At 39.7% G+C, this 13,908-nt stretch overlaps 1 protein-coding gene across 9 annotated transcripts in view; it reads left to right on the top strand.

The window, feature by feature from the left end:
* MCTP2 (multiple C2 and transmembrane domain containing 2) overlaps positions 1-11,985 on the top strand; it is a 161,623-nt gene extending 149,638 nt beyond the window's left edge. For 6 of the 9 annotated variants that reach the window (XM_073304233.1, XM_073304236.1, XM_073304234.1 and 3 more), the window contains 4 exons: positions 277-386; positions 2,461-2,570; positions 6,848-6,945; positions 9,229-11,985. In XM_073304233.1, coding sequence (XP_073160334.1) covers positions 277-386; positions 2,461-2,570; positions 6,848-6,945; positions 9,229-9,297 — 387 coding nt within the window. In that variant the 3' untranslated portion in view covers positions 9,298-11,985. Of the gene's footprint in view, positions 1-276; positions 387-1,120; positions 1,221-2,460; positions 2,571-6,847; positions 6,946-9,228 lie in introns of those variants that run through there. The other 3 variants (XM_073304237.1, XM_073304238.1, XM_073304239.1) reach the window with 3 other exon arrangements.
* The last annotated feature ends 1,923 nt before the right edge of the window (positions 11,986-13,908 follow it).

Consider the following 13,908-nt stretch of genomic DNA (forward strand, 5'->3'; position numbering starts at 1 on the left):
TGAGATGCATTTACCTGTCAGGCCTCTGTGGGGTAGATGATCACTGTTGGAAAAGGACCTGTGCTCACCTGAAGGGGTGGGGTGGAGGGGGGAGATACACAAAGTAATGTAGTATATTATAAATGTATTGTACATACATTTAAACTACTGTGTGTATTCTCTCCTGCTCCCAGCTGAACATCCACATGTGTGGATATGAAAATCTATTATATACCTATTTTGTCTATGAACACATTAGGAAATGGAAAATAAATTAAAATTTGGTTTACTTTTCAGGAATCTGAGAAAAAGGGATTAATTGAAAGAATCCACATGGTGCAGGATATTGTTATAACTGTTCAAAACATCTTAGAAGAAATAGCCTCATTTGGAGAAAGAATTAAAAAGTAAGTGAATGTTTTGTTGCCAGGCCCTAAAATGTTTAGGACAGTGCAAAGGTGCATAGCTATAAGTAAGGAAATAAATTCCTCCCTCAGAGAGTGGCTGGGAGTTGTAGGGGAAGAGCCCGGCCAGGCCTGGCTCCATTTCTTCTCCCCAGCAGTGGTACCACAGAAGACAGCTCAAAGTAGAGAGGACAAAAGTTAGCAGCAGCACTGCCTCTTCCCAGCTCTCCCCAGTGTGCTGCCCTCAGCCCCCTTTCTTATCTACCTCCATGGATGAGGGTAGGGAATGGGGGACTCTGACCTGTGGGTCCAGGGACTCTGCTGCTGGAGGGAGGTGGTCACAGAGGTGCAGTTGAGGGTATTCCTCCGGTTCATCCTCTGTCTTTGAACTAGGTGGGGATTAATGCCTGAAGCTTTCTTCCCATCATTCCTCCCAAGGCCGGACATATGGGTTATCTGTTGCTTGTCACCCCATCCTGTGCCTTGAAGTGCTTGTCTATGTATCAGTTTAGGCTTCCTGCTGCCATGAGGAATCCTAAGGAGGTCCTTTATCATTTGTCACAACAGAAGGCCTATGACTTATGCCTCACACTAGGAAGCACGGAGGTGGGGGGGTGTCTCTAAATAACCCCTTCCCCCCCCACCCTCCACCACACACACACACACGTTTGTATTTTATAATTACACGCATAGTGGAGTGTAACTGACACTCACTTTTTTTTCTCTTTAACACAAAGTAATTGTCGCAGAGCTACACTTAAATGAGGAGCTGGGTCGGGGCTAAAAATATATCAAATCCATGTGTTGTGGTTCCACTCCATCCATCCCAGCTGTGGTGGAAATGGCCAAGAGATGTATTCCACTCCATGAACAGAGTACTGTTCTGTCCAGCTGCATGGCAGGAAGGCTCAGAGTGCTTAAACACTGTTAATTCTGGTATTTATTTTGGTAACAATGATGTTAAAGAACCCATTGGTATTAATGTGGATGCCCTATGTAATTTCCAAGGAATTCCATTGTAATTCAAAAATGATGTACCATTAAAAAATTGCTACCAAAGTTATTTTTTTAGTTTTTTTTTTAAAGTGACAGTCTGGTTTGTGCCAGAGCTCTGTCACTCTGATTATGCAGTCCGAAGGATTTTTAAGAGCTTAACTGTATTGAGCTGTTTTGTGTTTTGTTTTTAAGTTAAGCTACACAGTTGTGTAATAATTGTGGTAGCCCTTTCACCCTATCTTTCCTTAATATTTTAATACCTCCCTGGAAGTTAAAAATATTTTCCCCCTCCTACAAATTTTGTATGTGAGATGAAGATCATCTTATTTTATAGCCTGATGTTGTTCTGAGTGGTCCACTTTTGACTCTCTTCACCTGCAGGTGATCCATGTAATGCAAGGACACCCTGATCTGTAAATCCACTCATGCTTTAACTAATGCCTTGTACTCCAGTTTGCCTAGTGTTTAGCTGCCACTGCCAGGAAGTAGATGGAGATCAGAGAGGCATAGTGCAAGGGCAACAGGGTAACTGTGAAGAGGCAAGAAATTGCAACTTTCAGTTATTTCACCTCTAGCTCTGACATACAGGGCTAGGTCAGTAGTAACTGGGCTACATGGTGGCCTGAGTGAAATGAACTGAGCTTCTAAGACTTATTCCTAAGGGAGAGTATCGAGACTTGTTCCTCACCTGAGAGTATCATGCCTGAAAATGTTGTCATTCTCAGAAGATACCAAAGACTAAATAAGCATGGTGACTGAATCATGTGCTTCTCCAGAACAAGTCTGAGGCATGTTGGTGACATGAAAAGGCTTGGACTGCTGCTGTCTTGTGACAGTTCCCTAAATAAAAATAGTGATAGACCTGCAATGAGATATGTAGAATCCAGAGACTATTCCCTTTGTAGCACCCAGATGCAGAAATCTACGTATCTGTCTTCCAAAGTCTCTGTGCTTTACTTTACAGTTTATTTATATGCATTGAATATTGCAGAAGGAGTCCCTGAGTTCTTAATGGGCTGTAAGTTATAGACAGCATTTAAGATCAGTAACACTGAAGAGGTTTTCTTATTATTATTTACAGCACATTCAACTGGACAGTGCCTTTCCTGTCGGTCCTGGCCTGCTTAGTTATGACAGCAGTGACAGTTATTTTGTATTTCATACCATTGAGGTACATTGTTTTAATCTGGGGTAAGTGCTTCATAATATTGCATTTGCATGGGAAGAATCCAATATTAATTTATAAGTGGGAATAATAAATCTTTAAACTTGCTGTTACGGGCATCAAATATTTGCCCGTAAGCACTATGAGGATAATAAACACACCCTAAGCCTTGGTGGAAGTGAACATTTGTACTGAAGATCAGACTTTCTGCTGGTAGACTAAGGATTTACCTATTCTGAGCTTTTTCTTGAAGTGTTCTCCTGGTTTACCATAAAGGGAGCCTTAGTGTAGATAAAATGCTGCCAGCATCTTTACTATTGGGTTGTCTAGACTCCAACTGAGCAGAATAAGATGACAGTGGTTGTTAAAAGCCTAATGCCCAAGCTCCCATTGGTGGATCGACACAGCTGGTTGGAAAATTAAGGGAAAGCGAGAGGCACATCCTGGAGGGATCACAAGAGTCCCCTCTGGCTTTGGAATCTATGAACTAACTAGACATGTCTGAAAGGTTTAAACACTAAGGGCCAATCCTGCAAGACGCTGAACTCTGTGGGGGTTGAGGGTGCTCAGCAAATAGCTAGAGGCATTTAACACCTTTCTGGAGTGGGAGATGGATGGGGAGGAATTGGTCAGGATAGTGTGAAGGTACATGGTTAAATTTTACTAGGTGAAAATAGGTTTCAAAATTGTCTGACAGTGCCAAGACTGTGGTATAGTCTCTCATGATAAGTGACAGAAGCCCTGTTGCTGGAGACATTTCAGTCTTGGCTGGACAAAGCACTAACACATGTATTGTACTGTAGACAGCAGCCCTGCAATAGCAGAGTTGAGAGGGTGGACTGTATAACCCAGGAGGTATTTTTCTGGATCTGGTTTCAAAAATGATTTGGGTGAAATACTATTCATTTCTATTACTTGATTGACTTGGTTCTTTCTAGTCAATTCAAGTAACGAAACATGTCCCTGTAAGTTGCATTCCAAAGGAGGGTGAGAGATAAATATATGTCAAGGAAGGGGGGGCAAATGTGCAGGCAAATAGTTGACATTCCTATGGACACAAAGTTGTTATCCAGTTGTATGAAAATAATTTTGGTAAGTGAACAGGTGGCTCAGTAGCTGGTTAGTCCGTAGGAGGTGATAATAAGAACGCATAACAGTAGATTCACATTTAGGAATGGGTGACTGGATTGGAGGAAAATAGGAACCAGCCCACACTTCTGTACACATTTTGAACCACACCTGAAATTGTTGGTAGGCTCACAAAATTTGAGACCCAAAGTCAGCAAGTTGGGCAGTCTCTGCTTCCCTTCAGTTATTATGAGTTCCAAGGTCAGGGGAAAAGTTGTGTGTGAGAGAGAGAGAGATGTATTAGGGGCTGCTTCGAGTCTGGGGAATGGAGCACCCAGGCTAGTACCTCACAGTGTATGTGTAAGACCTAGGAAATCACTTGCCCTTGTGAAATCACCCAGGCCAGCATATCATCAGCTGTCGGGAGTGGGATGTGAGTTGGAAAGAGGGAGCTTAGTTTTGAGGGAGGAATGGGAATGGGGGGGTCAATAAAGAGGTAAAGGAGAAGGATCTGTCTAGGCTGGGAGAAAGAAGTATCTAAACCTTTCAAAGCCATTAAGTATCCAAATATCAGCTGGATCTTCTCAACAAATCTTGTAGCTCTTTGCGTCCTTTCAGAGAAGTTGGACAAAATCCAGTAAAGTCAGGGACATTTCTGAAGGTTTTTGTGTAATCACAATGCAGTGTTTAAAATAATAATAAATTGTGATCGTGTTTTGCTGCTCCCATGGAAGATGCCCGCCTTTACTGGTATATTTGATCTGATGTTCAGGGTTTTGTGTAGTTTCCTGCTCTCACTGCCCATTATAGCAAATCCAGATGTACACGCTTTACAGACCTGATTTTCAGTGGGGCTGTGACTTCTGTGTGCATTTTGCAACCAGGGAATAGAATTTTTGTATGCAGATTTATGCCTGTACTAATAGAGCTCATAATCTGAAAATCAGGCCCTTAATGTATGTCTGTAATAAGAGAAAGTTGGATTTTTTTTCTCAGAATGTTTTTGTCGCCCTTCGTCAATTTCCTTGGTTATTTACAATGCTAAATCTGGTTAGGGGTGAAAGAACAAAAACCAGAGGGCAGGGTAGCCTCATCAAACAGCTTTGCAATGTCACAACGTCATGTAACTGTATGCTTCTGGACAGTGGTCAGCCCTGATTAGTTTTACAGTGATGAATCATCCGCTAATGTCAGTCTAACATTAGGGGCTGGATATGAGGAGGACGAGTGGATGATACTTTCAAAAGCTGGAGCTGGGAGAAAAACAGTAAAATAAATTATTGAACTCAACGAAAGAGCGAATGAAAAGAAAAGAGAGGAGATTCCCGTGAACTAAAAGTTCAGTAACAATATGTTTCTGCCTCAATGTGGAAGACATCCAGAGTACACCAAAGCTATACATCCAGTCAACATCATCTAGACTGACAGGGCCTTCAAATATGATACATGTTAACCAACTACCCTGTGGCAAGGCCTCAAAGGACCTTATGATATTTTCTGTTTTTAAAAATCAGGTACACAGAAAATTGTGTTGGCATTTTGCTACAAGAATATAGCTTAAAAGCTGCATTCATATGTGAAGCAGGTACATTTGAGAGAGAGAGCAGTGAGGGAGGGAGTGGAAGTCATTGCATTTGAAACACACGTGCATAGAAACTACTGTGAAATTTTAGCTTGGGTTGTGATTAGATTAGGTGCTTGTGACCTCTTTCTTTGCTTATAGGATACCAAAATCTTAATTTTCAAGATGCATTATTATTTGCTCTCCTTTTCCTAATAAGACTTAACTCTCCTACGGCACATTTCAGCCTTCCATCTAAAAAGCTTACTACACAGGAGGATAAGCCACATGACAAATTCTTGTTTCCAAATGGGGAAACTGAGTCAAAGAGAAGTTGAGTGGCTTGCCTAAATTGACACTGTCAGAGCTGGGAATAGAGCCCAGGTCTCCTGACTCCCAATGCTGGACCTTGTTCATGTCGTTGCTCAGAGAACAGGCTGGATCAAAGTTGTATGGTGCTCTCCCTCTGATTTAGGATTCACACCTTCCACTTCTACCCACATCAGTAGAGCTGGTCAGAAAATGCCATTTCTGCAAGACTTAAACTGTTCATGGAAAAGGATCTTTTTTGGTAATTTTTAAACTCCAAATTTTTATAATCGTTTTTTTAACGTTTTTTAAACAAAGTTCTGATTTTCTGATTAGAAACAACTTTTTGTTTTGAAATTTAAGGTAATTCAAGGAAAAATAAATATGTAATTAAAAATGGTCAAAATTGAAACAAAACATTTTGGAATTCTCAAAATGAAACTCTTTGATCCACCTAAATTAAACTTATTTTAAATATTTGGCTCACAGACACTTTTGAGAGTTTTAACTTTTTGGCCTGATTCAGGCCAGGAAAATTTTTTGATATCTAAAATTTTTTATGGGATAAGAAAATTGTGATCTGCCCAGCACGCCTGGTGAGCCCTGATTCCACTGCTGGGACCATCTCCAGCTAAGCACAGTTTGGCTATCTCTGCAGAGCAAACTAGGAATGACATTGCAACGCTTAGTAAATCAAGTTATCAACCTTAGTCAGATCAAAAAATAAAATCCTAATAAGTTTTCACAGTTTCCCACAGCATCAAAGTACAATCAATGTGTCAAATCTGGCTCTGCAGTGAAAGGATAAAAAGCTATGAAACATGCTGGGGGCGGGGTAGATATCCTCAGTCGCTTTCTTTTTCAAACTAAACAAGAAAAAAAAAACCTCCTCTGTCCCATTTCTCTCTCCACCCTCCAGCCTCCTATATTTTCCCTCAAGCTTCAGGAGAGGACCACATTTAGTCTAATGATGCTATATTTCAAAGCAGAATGGGCTGTTAGTTCATGTATTCCCCACCACTACCACCTTCCCCCCCCCCCCAAAAAAAAAAGAAAAAAGAAAAAGATGATGGGTTCCACAGTTTCTGCTTTTTCAGCCACTGCCTCTCTGCTGGTATGGTAATGGGATTTTCACCACCCAAGTAAAGCAGAGTCTTTATATAATAATTCCCTTTCCTTCCTTCCTTCCAAAAGGCATTTGTGAATGATTCCACATGACAGCAACACGTGCATGACTTGAAGTCAAGTCATTGTTTTCACACTCATTTTTACTTGTGAATTTCTGTTTTTCACCCCACTTGCCTGAGCAATTAAAAATAACTAGATAAATAAACTGGGTTTGTATTGTTTTGTTTTGTTTTTCAGGCATAAATAAATTTACTAAGAAGTTTAGAAATCCCTATGCCATCGACAATAATGAGTTACTAGATTTCCTCTCCAGGGTACCATCTGATGTTCAAAAGGTAATGAATGGCCACCACCAATGGGGGCATCAAGCAGGACTCAGAGTTCCCAGCACTATGCTTGGGGAATACAATGCCGAAGCATTTTGAATAACAGAGATAAGGTGTCAGGAAAATCCATAAAGGGGGCAAGGAAAGTGAGGGAGAGGGGAGCTGAAAACCTTTGTCGGACGCATAAGATGATAGAAGAAAAATTTATCCTGAAGAGAGCAACTTAAAAATGATCTTGAACTTGCACAGCATGGTGATGAACTATTGGTTTGTTCACCTTTTTGCTCTGATACTTGTATGGACGGCGGGGGAGGAGGGAGGATACAATCTCTCTGAGTGACAGAGATAACTATCCAAAGGGTTTTACTGCATTCCCTGTCCCCTCATGCAGGAGTGGGAGGATGATTCCATGACTTTGTGCTTGCTGTGATCTGCTTTGGGCCAGTTGCCATCCTAATTTCTTCTTCCCCCACCCACCTTGAATGCAGGGTTTCTTTGGACAATGCTATGCTCACCTTTTATGGCGCAGAGACTTGAGATTTGTATAAAATAACCGTGATCAAGAAGATTGATCTTTTACCAGCATGGAATTATAACTTTCAGTCGAGCCAGGATCCCCCTTCCCCCACTTCAGTCATGTCTTTTTTTTTTTTTTTAAAAGCACTGTATTCAATAATCTTGTCCAGCTGGCTGCAAATTATCTGAACAGTGGGTCTTTTAGAATGTTGAGATCCATTTATTTCTCCCGGTGGAAGGAAAATAGTCTTACTGGGTGGCAAATCACACAAAATAAAACAAAAGAAACAATCCTTTATAATCAGCCAGAATCTTATAACCAAGGGCCCTGATTCTGCTCCCCCCCACCACCCCCAATCACACTGAAATAACTTTTTACTCAAGCAGTAGTACTTGCAGAGTGCGGTGCTGCTCACTGCAAATAAGAGGATCACAATCTAGCCCATAGTGATTTTACTCTGTTGGAGATTGGAAAATGATTGTCTCCATGCGGTGTCAATGCAGCTGGTAGAAACACAGTTGGAAAAGGTTTCCCACAACATTTGTTTCAAGAGATCACCAGATTGGTTTATGGTAGTGCAATAGCTAGAGAAAAATATCTCTATAGATTGGGGCGGGAGGGGGGGAGCTAAACAGAAATAATCACAGAGACATTAAGCTTAAGTGTATTTGTATTTTTGTTGTTGCTGTTCCAGAATGCACTGGATTTGCAGAGATGGTTTGCACTTGTCCTTTAATGTTTATATGTAAAGATAAGCTGCTTTTCTATTTGTGTTTTATTTAAGATTTACATTTATAACATTTTCCTGACTGGTTTCCGTCATCCTCGGGGAGCTTCACTGAGCTCTCTAAGGAAGGTGATGCTATTTTCTATGAGGAAGCATTGGTAAAACACATATGAAGGGATATACCATCCTAGGGGAGTTTTGCCATAAATGCTAAAAAAAAAATAGTGAATACATTTGGCATCTGATACAAGAATCTAATTAAAACCATTCCCAGGCAATAGCAAAACCATCTCTGCCTGTTCCACTTAAAATGTTGCTAAAGCACCTTTGTTTCGTTTTGCTAGTACTATGAGTTAAAAAATACCCCCAGTATCGTAGCCTGTTACTGTATGCCAGCAGCACATGGCCTGGACAAAAGGCACAGAAGCATGGAAAAGTGGCGTACTCTTTGTAAGATTCTCATGATTTCAATGGGGCCGCTTTTCAGTTATGCAGCAGACAGTTTGCGATTGGGAATTACACCACATTTGGATTTATCACAGATGTTTTAACCGTTATATCGCAATTGAAATTGCTGTGGGGAAGTAGGGGAAAATCTTTGTTTCGTTTCTGTTCGGGAAAATATTTTTCCTCTTTACAATGATAAAGCATGTCTCTGTACAGTTTTGAGACTACTCTGACCTTACTGAATATTGGGATCCACTTGCTTTATCATTCCCAAGAGAGTCTTATTAAACTTATAGGTTAATGCAAGCAAAAAAAAAGACTGCTTTTTTTTTTTTTTTTTATCTGGCATTGCTGAGATCAGGTAGTGCCCCGTGCATCTCATTAGAAAAATCTGCTTTTAATATTTTGGTTTCAAGAAATGATGCATGACTTCTCAAATCCTTCCTGCAATTAATCCCCCATGTTCCTGTGTTTAGAAAATGATTCATTACTTTTGAACCTTCCTTAGTTTCCCTTGGTTTGTCCTTGGGGAGCCATTAACACACACTGTAGTGAGCTAGAGTTACCTAACTGCAAACGTCATGTCTATTTGTTTTTACAGGTGCAGCGTGCTGAATTGAAACCATACAGCAGCTCCAGTCCCCTCAGGAAGAAACGGAGTACTCTCTAGGATGCAGACAGATTTTGGAATGCAACATCCTCCTCCATATACACATACATACATACATACAGTTTTTTCTCCCCACACCCTTTTTTTGGTTCAGATCAACACTTTAATACCTGCCATGGGCCCAGGATGGTTCCATACATTTTCTGATGTGCACATATCCTGGGCTGCCTTTCTTTTTGGCGTAGAGGCCTCATCCAACCAGAGCAGGGACGAATTAGTGGGTGGAGAAGAGCACAAGTGCGTGTTCCATTTTTTTACTTGGATTATTAGGGTAAGACCGAATGTTGCAGCTCTCCTTGTTTGTATGTAGCAAGATATAATTCTGCCTAGTGTAGTAGATCAGCTAAGCTGATGTGAGGAGATGCTCTGAACTAATTTTTAACATATCCAACAGATTTGCATTAAGATACGAGGCCTATTCTTTTCTCAGTTAAATCACAGTGCATAGAAGGGTTTAAACTCTGAATTAACAAGTCTTTGATACCCTGCTTCTGTTCAAGCAGTGTATATTTTGAAAAGTTGTTATCATAATTGCCAGAAACAGCTAGAAGCTCCCACAGTATCTCAATTTCATCCAGCACTTGTGTTTTTAAAAACTGCTGTTAACTCCTTGATGCCAGAATTGCCTGACATGAGGTCCATTGCTGGCAATGGACACACCAGGATCCGCCATTGTGAAAGGGTTAAGAGAATTTGCGAACCTGAAAAGACTGTATTTCTGACTTGCTATTTATAATTCCATCTCACCAGATTTTTCAGCATAACTGTTGCTTTTGTCTAAATCTGGAGATGTCAACACTACAACTCTCGAAGAAAAATATTTTGTAGCCTTAAAGATGCAACATCTTGGGCAGGAGGAGAGCACTACGCCCAAAGCGGTGTTGTAAATATGTTGCTTTGCTGTAATAGTTCTCAAACTTGGGTCCATTGACCATCAATGTTCTATGGAGTCTTTCCTGGTGCCTTTCAGAATGAAATGGTAAGAGGTCCAAGCAATGAAGAACTGGTGTTTTGATAGTAGAGGTGAGTCCATGAGAAAATTTTAATTCTCCCAATTATCTAAGTCCTTATATAACATTTCTTGTCCACAGAACTCAATGCATTACGAAGTTGGGTAACCATTGTTTCCCATTTCACAGATGGGGAAAACTGAGGCACAGGGAGGCAAAAGTTTATGCTGCTAAATCACTTGAGGCGATGTTGACTTGACTAGAACCTAAGTCTTGTGACACCCCTCAGCCCCCCATCCACTGACCTGCCCTGAAGTGGTTCACAGAACAAAGAAACCAGAGAACCACAGGATACAGATTACTTGAAAATGCATTATTTAGAAATAAATCTGATTAATCAATGGCTGTAAATATAGGCCTACCTTTATTGGCAGACCTGTCTTGAACAGAGTTATATCATGGTAGCCAGCACTGCCCCCTGCAAAAGAAATGGGATTGTGATAGTGAATGGATTATTACTCAGATTCAGTAATTTTCTAATAGTTTATTTTTCAAAGTTGTTTTAACAATGTTTACAATGCCTTCATTGAAGGAGAGGAAATTTTTTCATACAAGATTTAATTTTATAAACAAGGTATTTCACTGGGATCTCATGTTGTAGGTATATGTGAAAGACTAGCAAATGAATTAGCCCTCATTTAAAAAGGAAATGTGTGCTGTGTATAGTATACATACCTATGTATATGCATACATATATAATGTATGTACGTATATGCATATATATGTTTTTGTTATGTGTATCCTTATGTACATGTGCACACACATTTGGATTGCAGTTAAAAAATCTTCAAAGAAAATGTTTATGAAAACCGCCAAAGATTCTAAAGCTTATCTTGTGTCTGTTCTTTTTCATTTTGTATCTTTCCCGGTATGTCTTTCTGGCTGAGTCAGATCTCTGCATGATTTGATTTACTTCAAGTTAATGAAGCCGGTTGGAAAGAGCCTTGTAGAAATTATAAAAGATCCAGTAAATCTCCTATTTGTACAAACAGTAGATATGCACCGACCCCTTTTGTTAAACCAGTTACTCAATCTTCTGTGTAAACAATGCCTCATTGTCTCACTCTAAACTATCATCTAGTTTATCATACTGTCGTCTGTAATTTTGTAAGGACCAAAGTCAGCCATTTTTAAACACATGTGAGATCTGTTCATTTATTTGAATGAAAACATTCAAAAGGAGCAAAAATACTTTATTTGAATGGAAGGTGGGACCAATATTTTAATAGTATTTTTTTCTATAGAATTTTCCACATGAACTGATTGCTGTTCAGGAGACAGGGTAATGTCTATTTTTTTTAAATGTAGGTATGCTAAATTTCAGACTAGTTTGTATTAGATTATTATGCTGGAGACACACAAACATAAGAGTTTTGCTATGTTCCAGTACCTATATATGTTGCAAAGAGCTGTTTGTTATGATAAATATTTTGAAATACAATAAACATTTGATCTTAAGTTGTTTTGCTTTTAATTAATCTAATCAGAATATATATTTCCTATTCATTGTAGAACATTTACTGTGGTACAGTACTTAACATCTGACCATACAAAGTAAGCACATTATATTGAAAGTACATGTCTTGACAGAAAGGAAGTGCAGTATAACAATAACAGCAGAGAATTGGGATTTGGAATGGAAGCCATGCTGCTATGGGGAACAAAGAGTGGTGTAGGGACTGGCGTGGAGGAAGTGGCCATCTGTACAAATCCAAACACAAGTATCCTGTTATCTACAGGATTTCTCTATGGGTCTCAGCCCATCCACAGGTTTGGAGGGGTTCCCAACTCCCTCCTTGACTTAAGGAGTTCTCCAGTCCTCACATACAGGACCTGACCTTGGGTGATTGATTGCTCCACATTCAAATGACCAATCTCTGTCTTCACAGTACTCTTCACTTGGTCCAGAATGGTGGGGTGTGTTTTTGTTTTACAACCACACTCACGTCACAATTGGTGCAGGTGTTATTTTAAGTAAGGTATTTATATAATGGAAATGTCAATGCACATATAATAGCGTTTACATCCCAAACTCTCAAACTATCATAATGCATTCCAAAACACAAACCTGACCATGGGTCCCTGTACGGACTAGAGATAAGTTAGCTGTGCACACATGTACATATACACTGCATGGACAGTTGTGCAAATATCGGATCTGAGATGTACCCACCAATTGAGTATTTCTCCATACATTTGGCCAAACAAGCTGCTTCTGAAAAGTTGTTTTTTGTGAATGCACATAACTAAAATTTTTTCCTTGAACAGTCATATCAGTTAAGTTCTGTCACTAAAATGCATATCCTGGAAAGCAGGCAACAAAAGGTTGTTAAGCCTGAATAAAGCATATCCATTTAAAATGTCAAACAAATATTGACCGATTTCCTTTTTTTGGGGGGTGGCGGGGGTTGAGGGACAGGTATTTGCCATGCTTTTATTTTAACCTTAAGTGATGTCAGTTCCTACCACTATGCCACTACTTATTTATTTCAATAAAATGTGGGTACAGTGGAAGTAGAGGGAAATGTAAGGAGTGGCTGGGGTTTTGGTTTGCTTTTGGGGGGGAGGGCTTTTCTGTTTTTTTTTTTAAAACTCGGTACATACAAAGTTATCTGTTAGAAACTGTATTTTTTAATCCATCATATTTTGCATCTTTAAAGGGACACTATCCAATTCATTATTTTTTCAACTGATTGATTTAAAAATTGCATTTTTCGGATAGAAAATCCTTTAAATAGTATGTCCTGTTTTTTGCGGGGCGGGGAGTTCAGTCCTTTAAAAGAGGATGATGATGTTTATAAGAGTCTTTTTAGCCACAAAAGAGATGGCTCTGATCCTACAGCTGGTTTCATTTGATTGGTGTCTGGGGGATTGGTGCTCTCACAAACCAAAGAAATAGAAAGTAAAATTATGGGAACTTTTCAGTTTTATTAATCAATAGCAACGATAAGTTTAAATTTTATTGCTAATTTTAAGTTAATGGTGTCCCCTTAAATGGCGGCTGTTTTGTAATTCAGGTAATGCAGACTTTTAGTAACTTCCATTTTCTTGCTGCGTATGAAATATTTTATCTTTAGCCTTTGACACATTTTAAAAACACTTGTGCAGTGTGTATTCTACCTCCTGTTAAAATAGCTCAGAGAGCTCAAATGAATCTCTGAGGAAAAGTAACTAATTGTCTTAATTGTCCTGTGATTCTTCATGCCCTTCCCTTAATACCATTTTTTATTTTCTTTGAAAGAGTTTTTTATGCTTGCTTGATGGTGCTGGACTTGAATAGTACTTGACAAGACTGTTTTTAGGATATAGAACTTTAATAACATTGAAGTTTCCTACTCGCTTCTTCATCAATGTTCTTCAACTCTGACCACCCTTACAGAACAATTGGCAGTTCAGGTTCCTAGATCAGCAGTTCTCAAACTGTAGGTCAGGACCCCAAAGTGGGTCACAAGCCCATGTTAATATGGTCACCAAGGCTGGCGTTAAACTTTCTGGGACCCGGGGCCAAAGCCCAAGCCCCATTGCCAATGGCCGAAGCCAAAGCCTGAGCCCCACTGACTGAGGCTGAAGCACTTTGGCTTTGGCCCCTCTTCCCAGGGTG

Source organism: Lepidochelys kempii, chromosome 10, assembly GCF_965140265.1.
Source record: "Lepidochelys kempii isolate rLepKem1 chromosome 10, rLepKem1.hap2, whole genome shotgun sequence".
NCBI classification, from domain to species: Eukaryota; Metazoa; Chordata; order Testudines; family Cheloniidae; genus Lepidochelys; species Lepidochelys kempii.